At 43.9% G+C, this 20,939-nt stretch overlaps 1 protein-coding gene across 1 annotated transcript; it reads right to left on the reverse strand.

Moving 5' to 3' along the window:
- Positions 1-6,112: 6,112 nt before the first annotated feature.
- SERPINB5 (serpin family B member 5) lies at positions 6,113-19,478 on the reverse strand. Its single transcript, XM_045886319.3, has 6 exons — positions 19,310-19,478; positions 16,465-16,602; positions 14,251-14,368; positions 11,930-12,072; positions 9,161-9,328; positions 6,113-6,594 (listed from the first exon to the last, which is right to left on the reverse strand). The coding sequence occupies exons 1-6, from the start codon at positions 19,475-19,477 to the stop codon at positions 6,202-6,204; spliced, it is 1,128 nt and encodes a 375-aa protein (XP_045742275.1). The 5' UTR covers position 19,478; the 3' UTR covers positions 6,113-6,201.
- Positions 19,479-20,939: the final 1,461 nt, after the last annotated feature.

Consider the following 20,939-nt stretch of genomic DNA (forward strand, 5'->3'; position numbering starts at 1 on the left):
GGAATGCCAGCCTGGCGTCAGCCCCCTTACCCTCTCACTAAAGCGCCCCCAACACCACCACATGCAGGGACACTCATGTAGGGGGACACCCACATAAAGGGGAAAAGACTGGGTAGTCTGTAGGGAAAAGAACCAGTTCTGTGTTATAAGTAGACAGAAAAGAAAAGAAAAAAAAAAATATATATATATATATATATATCATGTCAGGGAGAAGAAGCTGGTTTCATTGCCTTAACACTTTCCACCTGCCTCAGTAACCTTCTCTCTGGGACTGCTGGAGGGAGAGTCATTTGACCACTAACATGAGGTCCGAGAATTAGCATGGAGGTGTTTCTGTCCCCTCCCTAAGTGGGGAGGCCATAGCAATCATGCCTCTTCACCTTGGAAAGGCCAACCTTAGTTCCCAATGTCAAGGAGGAGAGTCAGCTCAGTCAGACCCTTGACCGGGCTCTTGAGGATGGAGGTGGCGGTTGGCTCTGTGTAGATGGATGAGTGAGGACTGGCTCAGGTAGAGAAGATTTGCCTTGGCCCCGGGGATTTCTGCCATCGGTGGGAATCTCAGAGATCGCTGTGATAAAGGCTGTCTCTCATATTCAAGTAGCACCTGAGCCCTTGAAAGGGTGAATGGCTTGGCTGCTGGAATTTGGGCTTCCTCCTCCCCTTGCCAATGCTCTTTTCGCAGCACCTGGCAACCTGACAAATCTGGAATCTTCTCCTCGATTTGATGTCCCCGGTAAGTTTATTTTCCCAAAACTTGCTCCATGAAACAATAGTCCTCCAAGTTAGAGTGTAACTAGCAGGTTTAGAGGTCATATAAGTTTAAGACACAAGGCCCCATGTGCTCCCCCAGAGAGTTACAAGGCTTTCTCTCCAAAGCTTAGAAAGTATTGCAGAACCTGTTTAACTTCGTTCAACACAAGCTACTCATGACTTTTTAAGCATGGATTCCTATTTTCACAGCAGCTTCTTATCCCCACAGAACTAGTGATCCTCCAGACTCATTTCAGAAATACTGAATGATTTTTTTTTAAGTCAGTCAAGAAGGCTTTGTTAGTTCTGAGAGACAGCAAAACAACTCAAACACACGGATCACCTGCCCAATTGGACGCTCTTTTCCCATCAATCCAAAGTATGTATTAATATTTACTATTTGTGGGGATGCATGAAGGAGCATATGGTAAAGACAGGCAGGGCTCTATCTGGGCTACACGGGTCTTGCAAGGCTCCTCTAAGGCGGTGAGAAGTGCTAGCAATACATCCGTCCCTGTCTTATCTCTAATGGAGAACAGCACCATCTACTTATTCTGCTCCAGAACTTGGGTCAGGAATAGTCATTTACTATTAGTAACACACTTTGACCCCCTCACGTGAAAGCCCTCACACACTGGAGGCGCCATTATTGTTGGGCCAGAGGATGGGAACAGGGACAGACGCCTTCAAACAGGGATACGCCCATCTACTAAATCCTCTGTGGCAGGGGGGTGGGGCTGAGGGCAAGAATGCTGTAGAAGCAGTTCCAGGTCTACGAGCTAAAACTACAACAGGAAAGGCTTTCAGATCTGGTGTGAAGAGCAAGCAAAGGGTCTACAGGTGACTGTCACCCCTGAGGGAAAAGCTCTGAATTTTTTAAAAAATATATTACATTTAACCAGAAATGTTTGAAAAGTAAACATTGCTAGAAGGTTTGCTTCCTATGTAAATCTTCAGCTAAGGTTTATCTTTACCTACATTCATTTGTCTTATATTGAACACGAAATTCCATTTTTAACCTAGAGCAAAATCTGCCCTTGAAGGTAAACGATTGAATTCATCAAGTAAAAGTTTTTAATAGAATCAATGCACTGAGGTTAACAGGAGGGCTCTAGAGTCCGAGAGTGGGAGGGGGTTTAATCCTCACAACACAGTTTACCAGCCACACTTGCTCAGGAAGTTTCTTCATGTCTTTCTTCACCCCATTCCTCTGAGCCCATACTTCCTCCTCAATTCCTTTCACGTCAAGCCGGTCCTCAGGACTGTTGTGAAAGCTGAATTATAATATAGGTCATGCTTAGCCCAGTCCCCAGCTCATAAATGGCAGGGGATCGATACAAGTAATAATTGAAAAAATAAGCATTGATAATAATTATTAAATAATAATACTACTGGTAATAATATACCAGCTTTATTTTATATTATAACATACTACTATTGTAATTACAGTAATAATTATAATAATAGTAATACTATTACTAATAAAAGATAGTGAGGAGCGGGACAACCACGTCGGAAAACTGGCTGAATATTTGCACATGGCTCAGGAATCCTGTTTCCCAAGTATGTGTATATATAAATATATATGTTATATTTTTGTGTGCCCATTTTATATATGGTCACGGCAAAGCAGCTCTGGCATGAGCCCCATAGCGCTGGACACCGATGTCGCCAGGCCCCCTGGTGCCAGGGCCCGCGATGCACCCACATAATCTGGCCTCGTGCTCTTTCCTTCTGGTTCCATCCACTCTGAGCCTCGTGTGCATGCAGCACCTCATTCTTCTTCTGTAAACAATGAGCATGTGCTTCTCCCTTGTGGGATCCCTGCCCTCTCTCTGTCTTTCCCCGTCTGGACTAAGGCTCCAGGCCTTTCTGAAATCCCACTTCTTTCTACAGCTTTCTAGGCCCAGCCACCTCTGCAGAGAGACACGAGCCTGCCAATGACTGCCAGTTAGCCCCTGCAGCACCACAGGGCAGGAAAGAGGCCTTGCTGCCCCTGGAGTCCAGGTGGGGGATCGGCACAGGGACTAACCAAGAAGTTTTGTTTCGCTCCGATTTCCTAGAGGACAGAGACAGGCATTGCTTGGGCAACAGTGTGTGGCCTGAGGTCCATGTGATGCACGAGTGAATGCAAAGCCGTCCAGGGCAAGCCTGCCGCAGGGCTCCAAGGGCCCTAATTCACAGGGGAAGGAGTATAGGCTTTGGGGTCAGACAGAGCTGCAGACAGACTGCTAATCACCAATTTGGATGCTTTACCCCATTCCTCTGAGCCCATACTTCCTCCTAAAATATATGGGTGTACCTCCAGGGTTATCGGGAGAATAAGCAAATGTAGTAACATCCACAAAGCACCTGCCCCTACAACACCTGGCCCATAAAAGATGCTCTATGAATGTACCGAACTGAGCCAGCTACCTCTAGGCACATTTGGGTTGACAAGAAAAGGACAACCAGGATAAGACAAACATCTGGGAACTCCAAAATAGAGAAGATACAGAGGACAGAGGAATTCTTCCAGGCACGTGCGGCGGCCGTTGTCAGGGGCACGATGGTGGCATCGAAGTCTGAGCTCCAGCTCTGGACTCAATCTGCAGCCATCAGCTTTCATTAGCTCTGTGCCCTTGCATCCATTCCGAGGCTCAGTATCTTCGTTGTGGTTTCCTCCTCATATGGTTGTTGTGATGATTAAGTGAGTAAGCAGTTTATCAGCGAACCAGGCTGGGCAGGTGCCGGGGAAATGGCCCTTTCTCCATGCCTTCTCAAGACCAATCTGCCACCTAGACCCCCCTCCCCTAGACCAAATCCCCTAAACACATGCCCTAGACTAACAGCTCTCTAGTCACTTTCATGTATTAATAAAGACCTTTTCAGAAATGAAAAAGCCCAGAATTCTTCAAAGTCAGAACTTCAGATCCTCTTTTGACTGAAAGCTTCTCCATCCACCACCGCTGGGGGCCGGTTGGGGCTCGCCAACCCACAGGGGCGGGAAGTGGAGGGGGCTGCCCCACCATTTACCCACCCTGCTCTTCCGCTACTCCTTACAACACCCAACTTGTGGGGCAAGGGGAGAGAGGAGAGGGGAGGAGAGAGAGAAGGAGGGAAGGACCTGGCTTCACTGGTGCAGTTGGAATCTAGCTCGAGAAGTGCCAAGTGCCGCCTCTTTCTCACGGGATGCTCTCGTGGGCTCTTCGGAGACCGCACACCCTCACTGGGCAGACATTTTGAGCAGAGTCTCAAAACACTCAAGCCTGGCTCCCTGCACATCTCACTACAGCTGACACCGGGCACCCTCCCCACACGCCCTCTGCAGCCCCTTCTCCCTGCTCTGCCTTAGGGACCCCCTCCAGCCAGCCTCTGTCCTTTGGATAGGGTCCCAGCTTTCCCAACCTTGGCACTGCTGGTGTTGCGTGGGCGTGCTTTGCTCTGGGCCTGTTCTGGGCATGGTAGAATATTGAGAATTCTTGACCATAACATCATGTCCCCTGGGGGACACAACTGCCCCTAATTGAAAACCACTGGATTAAAGCATCCCAGGCAAGAGTTAATCAAAACTTCCAGTACTTTCCAAATTTCAGGAGACACCTGAAGCTCCCTGAACACTTGACTTAAAGAGGCACTAATCCCTTCCCTCCGCTAAATACTCACTAAACCTTTTTGTGATTATCCCCTACTTTCTGTTTCGTAGCCTAGAGGGGATGATGAGCCAAGAGTGGCAAAACCCGGCTTGGGTCACCCCAGCAACTCTGCACAAATTTTTTTTTCTTTTGGGAGGTTGGGGAGCATTTGTCACCTTTTGTGCTCAGCAATTACTGCAACTGGGGACACATTCTACTGGAGCACAGGTTAGGGACAGGACAAGGGCTACGTTGATATTAGGTTCAGGGATACTGTAACTGATTGAAAGCAAATGTACATTGAGAAAAATGTACTTACAAATATTTTGAGCATCTACAGCTTACTTAATGAGATTTTGAGGCTCGGCCCAAACTTTTCTGCTGGAGAAAAGTTCCATGTACTCCTGCCAGGCCTCTCATTTAATTGCATAGTTACACATAGCAGAAAGTGATCCCAGCAGCCCCTGGTCCTTTCCCCCGCCCCCATGATGAAAGGGAATGGGGGAGGAAGCAAGCCTGGTGGGCAGGAAGAAAGGAAGACAAGGGAATAAGAGCAGTAATTATTCTTACTCCCTTTCATTTTCCATCAGTGGCCTCGAAAAGCACTTACATACAGGAATGCTTTTGTAAAATGATGGCTTGGTTCCATTTCAAAATAGTAAATCTAATGTCATGAAAAAAACAAGACGTGTAGTTCCGTAATATTTTATTGTCGGTGACATAAAAGACATTCAATATTGAACCTTCAGAGCAAGAAGAAAGTTGAACCTATTTACAATGAATGCCAGAGAAGAGATGGGTGAAGGAATGTCACGAAATCGTCAGCAAATGTGCTCTTTTGGTAGTGAGCTAATCCGTGTACCTGCAGCACAGATAACGTAACAGACCAACTTCACAATTACTATTAATGTAAGTTATTAACTATGTACCATAACTAAACCCGTAGTCTGGAAACATACGTGTCAAGGCAGTGAGAACACTCCAATTGCTGTTGTTCTCTCCAAAGGCATTAGCTCCTTTCCCCTTTCCCACTAGCACGTTAGACAAAGAGCCAAGTTCCTTCAACACTCAAAATACTCCTTTATTGGCTACCTTAAAAATCCCCGCGTGTTTGAAGTCCCTGATCATCAGACACCCAGAGCCTTGTTCAGGCTGTCAGCATTCCCTGTCCATCAGTGACCTACCACCAGCCAAGTGACCACATGCGTGTTCTGTCAAAAGTCAAAGTGGATTTTTTAATAAAATCTAACCTCCCCTCGAGGTGCTGCACTTCCACTACTACGGGTCTGCAATGCCCTCTCCAACCTTCCAAAATTTCAAAAAGGTCTGAAAACCAAAAGCTTCTTCATAAGCGGGTGGCACACTCATTTGGCAGTAAAACCTGACATTTATTATGGGCTACTCAGAGTCCTTATCCAATTTGTGTGAATATTCTATGTTTTGTGGCAGAAATATGAAAGTGTTGATTTACAGGGTTCTGCCCCAGACTCTCTCAATGGAGTTCCTTCCATAACATATAGTATGTGCAACATGTTAGCTTTCTAAAATCCCAAAAAGTCACAGAGTTGGGAGATAATTTGGCAAGTAATGAATACATATTTTTCATCTACTGTAACTCCTTTTCATTAAAAGCATTGTAGTTTATGGCGGGGGGCAGGGGTGGGGAGAATAAAAGAAAGGATTGGAAAAGAAGAGCCTATTAGTGTGAGGGTTACACATGTCAAGTACCAGCTACTTCCTGATCCAGCAATATTAACAATTATTGTATTTAGAAAGTGATTCTTTGGATGCAGAGTTTACAGAAAAGTCAGGTGGGACTTAACCTGGGCTCTGCCACTTAAGGAGAACAGAACTTGCCAAAGAAAATGATGTTTCGCGTTTTGTTGTGCCTGATGATGTAAATAAATGGGTGGTCGGCATTGAATTCATCCTTGTGTTGCAGGATTCGCGATCCTGGCACCTCTATGGAATCCCCACCATCTTCCGTTATCTCTAAGCACACTCTGTGAATAACATTGGAGAGGGCCACTCCCTTGGTCTCTGACATTCCAGAGAAATCAGATGTATTCTCATTAAAGGTATTTTTCAGCCCTAGGTTTTCCAGACTAGCTTTGGGATCAACAAGCTTTTCCACCTTAAATTTGGGGATGGAGAGTTTGACTTTGGCACTGGCCATGGTGCTGGGATTGGTCCACTGCAAGAGTGTCTCTGAGTTGAGCTGTTGTTCAACCTGAAGGACCCAAAGGAGAGGGAATTACTTTTTTTTATTATTTCCAGTTGTAAAAGACCCTGTTTGATTGAAAACAGAAAGTGCCATTGTGAACCCAGTTTTGAAACAGTGCAGATGGGCCACCGAACACGGAGTCAGTCCTGTAGTTTAGGTAATGTGACTGGGTTTCCTTACCAAAGATGTACCCAGCCACCCAGCACCCCACCCTCCAACAGTGGTCACTTTGCATGTCTGAGGGCATTTCTTAGAAGCCGTAGAGAAGAAATGAACGCATGGATGATGTTGCATAAATAAGAGTGAAATAAACATAAAATGAGAAGGGTTTTTAGACATGCTATTTCTTGAATGCTTATTGTTAACTTCTCTGCCAGGAAACCCAGAACATTCATGTACTTGGTATGGCATCAAAATTAGTAACGTAAATTAAAGCTAAAGTTGCTCTTTCTCAAATGAGAACTTGGACTGTCTACGGTCATTCTTGAAGACCCAAGGTGATGAATGCATCCATTTCAGTTGGTGGTTTTAGAAATGAGAGATATGCAATGACACATAAAATGGTTTAGTCATAAAATTCCTCATTGAGCAAATCTTAGATTGCTCCTTGCCCAGCCAACCTCCCCACTGGCTAGCGGAGAAACATGTGCAAAAAGAGAATGACAGTACCTTGACTGTTACTATCATGGGGTCACCCCGCACTGAAGTTACTCACCTGAAACCCCATAAAAGTCCATAACACAGCAAGGTCACAGAGTGGGCACAAGTTTGTTTGTTTGTTTTGTTTTTAGTGGGGGAGGGTCCCCTTGGATTCTCTTGTTAATCTACAATGATTATGTTTTCAATGATTACTGTTTCATTTACGACAAATTATTCAGACCAAAAGATTGCCATAAGTAACTAGAATTTTTGAGCCAAAAGCTACCAAAAGGTATATTCTCTTGCACGTTTATTATCTGGGAATGAAGAGAGGGAAGAAAATTCATCCCTAACTCAAAAAGACTACTCAGAGGGAAAAAAGCGCTTTTTTTCTTCCATTATATATGTGTTATGTGTCAAATTGTACTCCCACCCCAAAATCAATTCATATGTTGAAGTCCTAACTCACACTGCCTTCGAATGTGACCTTATGTGGGAACAGCATCCTTGTGGGTGTCATTCAGATGAGGTCATTAGGGTGGGCCCTAACCTAATATGACCAGAGTCTTTATAAAAAGGAAAATTTTAGACACAGATGCGCACACACAGGGAGAAAGCCATGTGAACACAGAGGCAAAAATTGAAGTGATGCATCTCCAGGCCAAGGAAGGCCAAAGAGTGCCAGCCTATCTCCAGAAGCTGAGGGAGAGGCAGAGGACAGAGTCTCCCTCACAGCCCCCAGCAGGAACCAACACCATGAGCTCAGATTTCTAGCCTCTGGAACTGTGAGAGAATAAATTCCTGTTGTTTAAGCCCCTGAGTTTGTGGTATTTTATTATGGCAGCCGCAGGAGACCAACGCTACACGTGTTCTTGCATTTTCCTGAGACCCAAGAGATCAGTTTCTTCCATTCTATACTGTAATCAGGCAAAGTTTGGTATGAGGGTATTTCCCATAAGGGAAAGTGCAAGGACCAAGGAGAAAAGAGACCAAGGCATGGAATGGAGTGAGAAAGAGCAGTGAATAAAAGAGCAATGAAGGCCGGTGATGGAGAGAATGTAACCATCATTAAAGTAGCAAGTGGGATGGAGACTGACTTACACCTAGATCGTCCCCGGGAAAGTCAGGGAGTAACTGAGGCATGCAATGAAGCAGGTGATCTCTGGGTTCCTCAAAGAGCCCATCCTTCTCCCTGGCTAAGGGCCGAGACCCAGGTGGAGGGGAGCTAGGGAAGCTGGGGAGTGAGGGCCAAGGGGGGGAGCAGATGGCCAGGGCGTGGCTGGATGGGTCTGCCAGAGCAGACAGGAAGCTAAAGCACCATTCACAAGCAGATGAGCCTCTAGTTAAACCCCGAGCCTCTAATAACCTACAGAAAAGATGAAGCATAATAAAATCTTATATACGTGTATGCATTAAAAGGGCTTTTCAAAACCCATAGCATGTGCCACACAAAGAGTGAACCCTAAAGCAAGCTGTGGACTCTACGATAATGTGCTGATAACTGGCTCATCGGCTGTAACAAACGTACCGCACTAATGCAAGATGCTAGTAATAGGTACCCGAGGCTAGATTAAGAACACAGATTTCAACTGCCTGGGCTCAAATTCTGATTCTACATGCCACTGACAACTTAGGTGACCACAGACCAGTCACCTCCCCTGCTGTGCCTCAGTTTCCCCGGTCAACAAGAACACAGTGATAGTTTCCAATGCACGGATAGGGCTGTTGCGAGAAACCAGTGACAAGGAGCACGTGGGACCTCACAGGTCCTGGCTCCTCACAAGTGCCAAGCAAATGTTGGCTGTTTTCCTATTAAACAGAAAGACCCGGAAAGGACTGCAAGACCCTTGTCACAGTCGCACACAGTGCTGGCCACACAACTTCATGGCACGGCAGGTGGCACCTTTGTGTTGAACCCCGCCTCCCTCCTCACCTTCTCCAGGCCCGTGGACTCATCCTCCACATCACTGGGTAGCAGAATGAGCATGCTGAGGTGCTTGTTTTGAAAGGGAAGCTCTATGATCTTACAATTGATACCATCGACGTTGCCCATACAGAACGTGGCCTCCATACTCATCATCTGCACTGGTTTGGTGTCCGTCTGTAAGAGGAGAAGAAATTTTGACCGCTTGTTTTTCAAGTTACAAGCACAACCTTAAATACACACAGACATTTGTTCTTGTTATAGTTTCAGGCCATAATGGCGCAGTCCTGCATCTGGACCCAAACCATCACAGACTAGCCCCTGAAGAGTTTATGACTTCCTTTGGACAGTTATTCACATGCCTCATAATTCCAATCTATTTCAGGAACTAGACATACTAAACTTGCTTATATTAAACATTAAAAATAAGGCAGTATGACTGAAAACATAGGGAAACTTTGACTCAGTCTTTATAGATGCTCATAATTACAAGCTCCTTAAGCCATTCCTGGTGGAGCTGACTTGAAAGTAAGTTCTAGTGCAAACCACGCATCTCCTTATGCAGCTTTTTCTGCTAGAACACGTAATAGAGAACACTCAGCATGTAGCAGGACAAACATCACATTTGTTTTGTCCTCTGTTATCCTTTGGTTTTGTTACCCTCTTCCTGTACGGCCAACCTACTGGGATCTGAGCAGATGAAGAGTCTGGGTTAGAGTTAAGAACCTCGGGTTTTAGCTTCAAACGTGACATAAACAGATGCCCTGATCTTGCGCAGTCACTTAACTTCTCTGGGCCTCAGTTTCCCTGTCAGTAAAATGAGGGAATTGGACATTTCAGAATGACTGCTACCTCTGGGGAGGAAGAGAGAAAGACACAGGAGAGGGTGGGGCTGCACAGGGCAGTATATCTGTTGCTATATTTTTTTCTTTAAAATATCTGAAATAAGGTAAAATATAAAGATTTACAAAGCTGGTTGTTGGGTACATCGGTGTTTGTTTTAATATTTTCTATAGTTTTCTGTATGCTTGAAATATTTTGTAATTTTTTAAATGGGAATATTAAATAACAGAATTTTCTTGAAGTCACTTCCAGTTCCACTGCCTTCATCACTTCTCAGAAAAGGGCCTTAGTGCCCAAGCTTTTCTCTCCAGGTCCTTTTTTCTCTCTGTCCCCATTAATACTTGACTTTGGGTCTCTACTACAAAGACACTGATTTCCTGAAGGAAAATTAGTTCATACTCAAAAGCAAGAGACTGATCGTAATTTAGGGTGACTTCTTATTTCAATCTACACCTCCCATGGGATATTTGCCTATTAACTAAATCTCATTTAGGGGAGATTTCAAACTTCATAGCAGGTCTAGGGGATGATATAGCAGTAAAATTTTTATCTGGGATCTTCAAACAGTAAACTAAATTTCCCCCGACACCCCTCTCAAGCAAAGCTAGACCGTATTTTACTTTTTGTAACACCTCTATTTCAATACTTGTCACATGGTTAGAATATTTATCTGTGTGAGTGTCTTTCCACCCCCCACCCCAACTCGACTACTTCTGTCAAAGCAGAAACCATGTCTTATTATCTTGGTATATCCCAGCACATAGTAGTTGCTCACTAAATATTTGGTTGCTAGATAACTAAAGACTTCGAGTCTATGTACAACCAGAAACATAACTGTGAGAGAAAAACATACTACTTTTGAAATTAACTGCTGGTTCTTCCATTTATTTCTCTCAAAGAAGATATAGATTTGTCTAAAAATCTCCATCAAGTTAGACTGCTAGTCATATGAATTTGCATATAGTCGTGGCCACCAAAAACCATCATCGATTTCACTTATCAGCACAGAATATGGATATACAATAATCCCATCTCTTGAAATCAAGAGACGTATCTTCTGAACACCGGACTAAATAAAGACTATTCCAAGAAATGTGTATGTGTATGTGTGTGTGTGTGTATTGTATATATGTGTGTGTGTTAATTCACCTTGTCTGAATAGGCACTATACTAAACTTTTAATAATATAACTTCATCAACTTAGTCTACCCTTAAAGGAAACACCATGGGACCGAGGGAAAAGTTCAGTAACATCAGTGGAAAAGTTCAGGGGCTATAAAAGCAAAGCAAAGGAAACAAAAGAAAAGTTTGCTTTCAAAAGGAGGGCGGATCCCCACGCAGGCTTGAGCAGTATTTTACTGCTTGGTTAGATGAATCACGGCAAGATCAATGACATTTCAAATCCTTATTAATTCTCTTCCTAGAGTCTCCAGGATCTGACATGACCCACCTTTATGACTTGAGTCACAGTAAAGGAGTAGCACATATTCCTCCTTCTTTCCGCCCTTTCACACTTTGCTAGATGCAAAAATTACATGTCTGGGGCGCTTGGTGCCAAAGCCCACACTGCACTCCTGACTATCACCAGGTGTGGATCTGGTCCTGGGCTTGCCCTGCGGCCGCTAGGACAAACACCATTAACAAACTGTTTCGGGTTTTGCTTACACATAACTTAGGGCCCCTCTGCCAGCCCTTTCCAGGGAGGAGAGCCCACCAGCAAAACAATCTAACCATTCTGGAAAAGAGAGCGAGTCTCTGGATTATGGTTCTCTGTCTACCACCTTCCTCCCAGCCGTTAGTCTCAGGGTAGGCACACTACCTACCTCCCGTGCCTCAATTTTCCTCACTGGACTGAGTCCCTATGGTCCCGTGTGTTGCTCTAATTTTTCAGATCGATAGTTGGGAGCCTCTGACATGCTGCTCTCCTCCCCATACCTTGTTGATTCTGAATGGGCATTCTTTGGTCTCGGATTCAGGAAATTTCTTCATCCACTTCCCAACGAAGTAGGCAGCATTAACCACAAGGATTTTGGTCTGGTCAGTGACACTGTTGTCAGGCAAGATGTTCTCAAAGCGGCCTGCAAACAATTATAGGAAACCCCAGATTGCACCTGTCATTCTTCCAAACCACATCCGGTCTCCACACGCACGTCCGCTCGCGGGGTATTTATCACTGTTGGAGACACCCGCCCAAGGTTGGATAGCCCACATGCCTCCTTTCAGAAGGGTTTCTTTCTCCCCCTCCCTCTTGCCACAGGAGCACTTAGCAAAGAGACCTAGCAGGGAGAGAGCAGAGGGGAAGGGAGGAAAAAGACAGGAAGAACAGGAAGAAGAGACCCATGAGCTACCACTTTCAAATGTCTATCCTGTGCCAGCTAGCGTGCTAGAGGTTTCCTAGGCAGGGTGTCATGTATTTCTCCCCATTTTACAGATGAGGAAGCTGAGACGTGGTGGTGAAGTCACTGGCTCAAGATGACACATGAGCAAGGTCGGATTCAGGATTCAGAGCTGAGTCTTTCGGACTCCACAGCCTGTGCTCTGGAATGAAAACGCACGGGTGTAATTTTAACCTTTTCCCGTGCACTACCTCACAGTGATCCTGGAAGGCCAAGATCGTTATCCCCATTTTATACTTAAGGAACCTGGGGCTCGGGGAGGCCGAGCAGCCTTCCTGGCTCGCTGGGCTGGAATGCTTGTTTGTGCAGGACTGCACTGTGCTCTTGACCCTATAGCTGGGCTCGCCCTCCGCAGAGGGCCCTGGCACAGACGCCCACTAGCATCAAAGTCAGCAGGGTCATTGCTGCAGAGATCCAGTCCCCAGCAGCCCCAACAGCTCCCTGAGGATAATGCCTTCATAAAACGAAGGCCTCACATGTGAATAACACTGACGTTTTTTCCAAGGGATTTTCATTTACCTAATCCCCAGGATGTTCCCACTGCAGCTCAGGGCCCACTCCACAGACCTGTGACATGCGTGTGCAGGGCCCTGTTCTGGTTTCCTGCTCCTCTGTCACCACATTGAAGTTCTTAATACGTTTTTTAATAAAGGACCCTGTGTTTGCATCTTGCACTGAACTCATGTGACCAGTCTTGCCAATGTTACATGACGGGTTGAATACTAATCATGTTAAGGAAGGAACTGGTAGACCAGACAAGGAGGGGAGCCAGTAGGTGGTCGTTTCAACTTAAATCTTGAGCTTCTGACTCTAAATTCGGAGGACTTTTCAATAACCTACCTTCTCCAGTAAAATCTTAAGTTCATGAAGATTTTTTTAAAGGCCCATATAGAGAAAATACAATTATCTGGCAATTCTAGAAGCAAAACTGTTACACAGCAGTTTAAACAGTAACTGCTTTTTGCTTATAAATCTTTAAACTGTGCTTAACCTGGTGTTAATTTTACCAGTTTTTTCTTTACATATGAAGGCAAAGAAGCATCATTTCATATCAGATCTATACGTATGTATACATCCGTGTGTGTGCATGCATAGCTATCATACATTGTTTGTTACCCTATAGATCGAACTTGATCCTCACAACCACCATGTAAAAATTAATCAGGTAACACATGCCGCATTTTACAGGTCAGTAAACTGAGGCTCCCTACCCAAGGAACTCAGTTCAAAGTGGCAGCATCTGGATTTGAATCCAGGTTTTGAAGGACTCCAAGACCAAGGCCTCTCCAGGGTCTCACTCTGCAATTGCTGCGAGGACTCTGGCATTCCTGAGTCAGCACCAAGACAGGCTCCCTCTGGCCACTCCCACAGGAAGCGAGTCTCCCTTGCCTGAGAAGCATGTCCCTCCCCAGACCGCAGCAGCGGAACTGAAGGTGGCCTCAGAGACCAAGGTGAAGCCCAAACCCTTCGTTTCCAGATTGAGAAAGTGGCCAGTGACTTGCCGGAAGCCACCCTCTGTTGGAGACATAGCTGGGAGCAGGCATGTGGAGGCTGACAGCTCACTGGGGAGCACAGCAAGGCGGATGGAAACGGAAACACCAAAAATAAATAAATAAATAAATAAAAACACATTTTAAAAATTTAAAAAAGAAAAAAGAAACTGAAGCACCACGAATTCCTGCCAAGTGTAAGATGATGTTGGACATGCCCAGGAATCCATCCGCATGTTTGAAATGGCTGGAAGGGCAAGAATTTAGCTTGTCTCCTGAAAACATCCGAGGAAGCCTCCGGATGTTCCAGTTTATGCTTAGCAGAAAGATTCATGAGAAGACAGGGTCCAAGTAAGGAAAGGATACTTGCCATCCGTGAGATCCTTGATTGACTGGTTGATCTGACCTTTTGTTTCTTCCAATTTATCTTTGAAGTCAACGGTTTCCATTTCCTTTGCGTAGGGTCTCTTCGTAGAGCTGATGAACTCCTGAAAAACATCCAGTTCTTAAAATCACAAAGTACCTAAAGTCCATAGTCAGGCCATTGCGACCTTCCATGATTCTAACTAAAGGATTTGTAAGTGTCCAGGTTGGTGAATACCCTTTCAAAATCAGTAACACTGTACAAATGGAAACTTCCTGGGGAAATCAATGAATATCCTTTGTCTGAAGTGTTTCATTTCTTCAATTCTAAGGAATATCAATTATTAAATGCCTCCATCAACGTAGTAGCAGCTTTGGGGGAAAAAAAGAAACACTACATTAAATGTATGCAATAATTATAATATGAATTCCAACTTAGAAACATTAAAATGTGCATTTTATATATATGTATATATATATCCTAGAATAGAAGAAATGGGGGCGCCTGGGTGGCTCAGTCAGTTAAGCATCTGCCTTCAGCTCAGGTCATGATCCCAGGGTCCTGGGAATGAACCCTGCATCAGGCTCCCTGCTCAAAGGGGAATCTGCTTCTCCCTCTCCTCCCCTCTCTTGCTATCTCTGTCACTATCTCTGTCTCTCTTCAAATAAATAAATAAAAATCTTTAAAAAAAAAAAGATCTCGACTAGAAAAACAAACGGTACAGCATAAAGTAGTAAAACTATGGTAAAATATTTAACTGGAAGTCTACCTTTTAGATGTGGAAAGCTTGCAATTCTGATCATGCAAACACAAATGGAATCAACTCTATATTACTAAAGTAGAGAAAGAACCTCTATGTAGCCGTCAAAGATGTTGGCTTTGTTTTTTAAATACAGATTTTTAAAAAATTATGATATACTCTGGGGTCAAATGTAAGGATACTACAGTGTACTTTATATGATTCCTTCAAGAAACAGCTGAAATTAAATACCTAGAGCTACCTTGGATAGATGCCCACATGACCAGCCTAGGAAAGCAAACAAAATCAATTTGTAACTAGTTCATGCAGTTGCTTTTTTTCTTATTGATTTTGAGAAACATCAAGAGAATATTGTGTGCATGAACAAATGAGGTAGAGAATTTAAAATGTTGACCCAGGGCGCCTGGGTGGCTCAGTTGGTTAAGCAACTGCCTTCGGCTCAGGTCATGATCCTGGAGTCCCGGGATTGAGTCCCGCATCGGGCTCCCTGCTTGGCGGGGAGTCTGCTTCTTCCTCTGATCCTCCCCCTCTCATGCTTTCTGTCTCCCATTCTCTCTCAGATAAATAAATAAAATCTTTAAAAAAAATAAAATAAAATAAAATAAAATAAAATGTTGACCCAGGCCACAGGTCCTGCTATTTAAGGAGAAAGAGGTTTAACTCATGAGCTGTCTTGCATCTACAGAGATACATTGACTAAAGAGTTAATACCCCCATTCTCTATTCCTCTCAGTGAGGAAGCTAGGAGGAAGGGTGAGATGAAGGTGTGTTTGAGAGGAAAAAGGGAAACCCACAAGCTTCTCTATATTTTGAGCCATAATGTGACTGCAGTGCAATTCTAGCTAGATGTGACTCCCGCTATTTGCAGCCTCCCCGTAGAGGCCGCTTTTAGACAGTCAACTTGAGCAATGGAAGCCTGAGAAAGGTAGAAGGGCCCGCTGGGAGCCCCTACTCCCTGGCTGAATAAAAACAGCCCCATTAGGCGACCCCCCCTCAAAATATCCACAAGCCCTAGCTAACCCATGGGTTACTTACACCCAGACTCAGGTACCCACAAGAGGTAAATTCCGTACATTCCATACCTCCTCACCTGCCCCTTAACTACAGCCCCCAACCACTGCCTCATGGCAGACAGTCTCTTCCTTGCTGTCCTGCCCGCCACTCCCTTGCGGTGTATTCAATAAACTTCTATCTCCTTTGTTCCGCCTTGTGTGAATGCTTTCACCACCCAAGCTGCCAGCTTATACCCGATTGGGTTGCCCCACATTTGGTGACCCACCTATCTGATTAGGAAACCCCCCACATTCTCCATTAGGACTGATTTATTTTTGATAAGCCTGAAATCATAAACGAGCATCCTAGAAGTGAATTTCACTGACGACAAAGTTGTGGGTCTAACCATGTGAAAATGTCCCTCCTGATAAAAAGGTGGATGATGCTACTTGCTTTAACCCACTTACTGTAGAAGGATTCAGAGATTTGTCTACATAGAGCCGTTTGATTAGTTTCAGTGAGTAAAAGGAACTAAGTTTGTTCACATCCGATGTTACTGTTTGAAATCCAAAGGGTACATCTTTGATATTTTCAAAATGAAGGACCTGTGAAGAGAAAAAAATGCATTACCCAGGAAGCATTGCCTCTTTCCACTGCAGTGGCTACGGGGGGAGGGGGGGGGGTCAGTATCTCCCCGCTCAATTGTTCCCATAAAGGGAGGCTTTTCAACTTGAGTATTATTGGCATTTGGGGCTGGATAATTCTTTCTGGAGTGCTGTCCTGGATATGGTAGAATGCTTCGCAGCATCCCTGGTTAACTAGGTGCCCATAGTGCCCCTTCCTCCATTTGTGACAACTAAAAATGTCTCCAGGCATCTCCAAATGTCCCTGGGATGGGGGGGGGGCAGAACTGTCCCCAGTTGACTGCCATGAAGATAGTCTTCTCTTTGTTCAACTACGGGGCAATTTTGCCCATTCTTCAAAGTGATGCCTCCAATGTTCATAAAGAAGGCTTTCTGAACTTGGTAAAGAATAAAGCTGGGTTATAATGTCTATCCAACTGAGACACAAGAAGAGAGAGATGAATACCAAGAGAGACAATCATTAGGCAGGTATCAGATTCGGGGAGAGAGGCGTCTCCAGCCAGGGTCTATCTAGCCCCTTCGGTTGCTCTAACCAAATGTGCTGATGCATCACCGTTGGGAGGCGGCCACCATCCATGGTTGGCTGCACTTGGTGGGCTACAGTCACACAGCCCTGCCTGGGAATCCCAGCCTGTACCCACTAGACATATAATCTTGCCCAGCTCTTCAGAGATTCATGTTCCCCTCTGGAAAAGGGACTGAGAATACCTACTTTCCTGAGTTGATATGACCATTACAGACATTGCATGTAAAACACCTAAAACATCATATGGATTCAGAAACATTAATAATTATTCTTATAGTAATACTGGAAGTCACTTAAAACTAGGATGCTGTCTTCTGGAAGGCTTCATTCCTTCCGTTTTGTTCCTAACTTTTCTTTTGTTCCAACCAATAGCCCAGCAGCTCCTCTGCTTCATTGTGCCCCAAAACGTGATGTCAGCATAAGGTGATCCTCTCCTCACTCTTAAGTCATAATAACGGCCTTGGTTGCCACACCTCAGGTACTGTCACTAAATGGGCACACCGTGCCGATGACTCAAAAACCTCGGTACAGCAGGGTCAAATTGGCTGGTCCAAGTAGTACAGCACTCTCATGCTCAATGACAGGAAAAAAGACTAGAAAATTAAGGAACCCAGGTAACCACTACCAGGAAAACAATTGCAGGTACTGAAAAGAGCTTTATTATTGAGAACAGACCCACTACCAGGAAGTTCTCTTTACTATCCCTTCTCTAATGGGAGATGAGGAAGGAGGAAGGAGAAATGGGGTAGGGATGGAGGGGTGGGGGAGTCGGGAGTGAAGGACAGATAAGAAGAGACAGGTGTTCTGCCCACAACTGAAGTTTCTTTTTCAAGCCCCACTCAGTTTCGAGTGTAAATTCTTCATCCTGACTCAAATGATATTTTGTGGGTCATACTTTCTGGGGATTTATGGATATAAGAAGACATTCCTTTTTTAAATGCTTGTGAGTTGATGGAAAAAAAGATTCCGTTGAACCTAAAATGATCAACATAAAAATAATACTGGAATGGAAGTAGAAGCACATCTACCTACTATCTAAGAGGGGGAGATGGGTAAAGGGGTCAAAATTTCCAGGCATAAAATAAGTAATTCATGGGAATGTAATGTACAGCAGGGTGATTATAGTTAACAATTACTGTATTGTGCATTTGAAAGTTGCTAAGAGAATAAGTCTCAAAAGTTCTCATACAAGAAAAAAAAAATTGTAACAATGTAAGGTGACAGATGTTAACTTGACTTACTGTGGTGATCATTTCACAATATATGCAGATAGCAAATCACTCTATTGCACACCTAAAACTAATACGTTATATGTCAATTACATCACAATTAAAAATAATGATAAACTGAAATAAAGGTAAATGAGTATTTAAAATGTAACAATCTGGAAGATCACCTCATTTGAAGGTCTAAGAATTTTACAAAGCAAATAGTCAACCATAGCCAAAAAAGTAACTCTAAAAAAAAATACACACGCACGCACACATACACTCGCATCTGCATATAACTATAAACATATATGGGGGAGGGGTGACATCATTTTAGTCCATTCTTCTCACATGGGATACTCAAGCCCTAGGGAGTATTCTGAAACATAAGAAAGCACAATCTGTCTTCTTATTCATCCCTGTTACTTGAAGGTAGAAAATTTAAAATGTTATTTCTGTACCAACATAAGTGCAGATAAATTTATCTAATACAGATATTCCCATATTATAGGGTAGAATATATTATAGAGTAGAATGCAATGGAGCCTACATCTTAAAATAAAGCATGATGCTGTCAATAAATTTTGTGCATAAGACAGGGGTTGTCTGCCGCGGCACATTTAACAAACACCATCTTGATTGATTCTTATAATGTAACAGGTAGACTTGCTGAAGGCCACCCATTGGTATAAAGATTGTGATTGCCTAGCAGGTCCCGGGTTCTCCATCACAACATGGTACTTGTAAATGTGGGTTGCAGGACAGATTAATGAACTTTCACATTTAAAGACTGATTAAGAGGGGGCTGGAAATAGCACAATTCTCAATGCTGAGCAATTTTCTCTAAGAGCCCCCATTCATTTTCCTTAGGCACTGCCTATGTGTTCTAATAAGCCTGTTTGCACTCAAAGCAGAAACAAGGTACGGAGCTTACCTGTCCAATTTCATTTGCTGTGTCCCCTTTGGCGCCTACTTGAGCAAGGGACAGAGAGGTGGAGAGACAGATTGGAGAGAAGAGGACATTGCCTGCTGGCTCATTTTCACACAGTTGTTTGAACAGGTCAACTGCAAAGGCTGAATTTGCCAGTCGTAGAGCATCCATTGTGGGTCTGGAGCAAAGTACAAGGATGAGGTTATTTCAGTTGACAGTTGACAACACTGATCAAAATCAGTTGGTTTCGTTTACCAATTTTGTTTCAATTAGGATTTAGGCTAAACCATACAAAATTAACATTTTTGCAGATGAAAAACAGTCATATCACAGCAGTTCTGTGTGGTTCAATTTAATATTTAGTAAGTGTAATGTGTTGAATCATGTCCCCCAAAAAGACATGTTGAAGTCCCACTCCTGGATACCTGTGAATGGGATCTCATTTGGAAATAAGATCTTTGCAGATTTAATCAAGTTAGGGTTAAGAGGGTGACTGAGGTCCTTGTAAGAACAGGAGAAAAGACACAGAGACAGACATGAGCAAAGGGAAGATGATGTGAGGACACACAGGGAGAAGGCCACAGATAGCAGAAGAGGAGATCAAAGTGATGCTTCTAGGAACCCCAAGAATCACGGGCAATACCAGAAGCTAAGAGAAAAGCATGGGACAGATTCTCCCCTACAGCTCCCAGGGAGAGCAGGGCCCTGCCAGCACCTTGATTCCAGGCTTCTGGTCTCCAGAATTGTGGGAGAATACATTTCTATTGTTTCAAGCCAGGCAATCTGTGGTACTTCGTTACAGCGGTCCTAGGAATCTAATACAGCCAGTAATGCCCTAGGAGGGCACCTAGCACATAGCAATACTGAATAAACACAGCTGTGATTGTTTTTGGTGTGAGTACATACCTACAATGTGGAAGACACACCACACAAAGTATTAGAAGTATCAACTGAGTCCCTCCTTCTCTGAGTCCGCAATCCCTTTGGGGAGATACGGAGACAAATAAGTAGAATGCAGGGCTGCCTTTGCCAAGTGAGCCACGTGAGGAGTTAAAGAAAAGAGGGAAGGTGGGTTCAGCTAAAAATATGGAGCCTGGGGAAGTGAGTAGGCACCTAGTCTTGTCTGAGGACTCTTATTCTGATGCATATTCGCTAAGTGGTGTCCAGAGACCCCTGGCATCTTTTAGTGGGTCCATTTTCAGGGGCACCTGCCTGGCTCAGTCAGCAGAGCATGCGACTCTTGATCCCCGGGTCGTGAGTTCAAGCCCCTTGTTGGGCATAGATTAAATAATTTTTTAAAAATTTCATAATAACTTTCAGACGTTGTTTGTCTTTTCATGTTCAATCTCTCACAAATATGCAGCAGTTTTCCAGAGGCTGTTTGATGTGTCTTCCCTTAAACCAAATTTTAAAGAGATTTGAAGACAATAAAAAACATTACTCATCCTTCTGCAATTTTTTCCTTTAGAAAAGAGTTGTTTTTCATAAAGATATGTTATTCATGTTAATATGTCATGGTTATATTATTGTCATTTTTAATAAATTAGTAAATATTTCAAAATTTCTCCGGTTTTAATTTCTAATTGGGAAATACTGATAGACATATCTGACATCAAAAAAAAAAAAAAAAAAA

The sequence above is a fragment of the Mirounga angustirostris genome, unplaced genomic scaffold, assembly GCF_029215605.1.
Source record: "Mirounga angustirostris isolate CCGP_5_RB_7025 unplaced genomic scaffold, mMirAng1.0.hap1 SCAF_14, whole genome shotgun sequence".
In the NCBI taxonomy this organism is placed as follows: Eukaryota; Metazoa; Chordata; class Mammalia; order Carnivora; family Phocidae; genus Mirounga; species Mirounga angustirostris.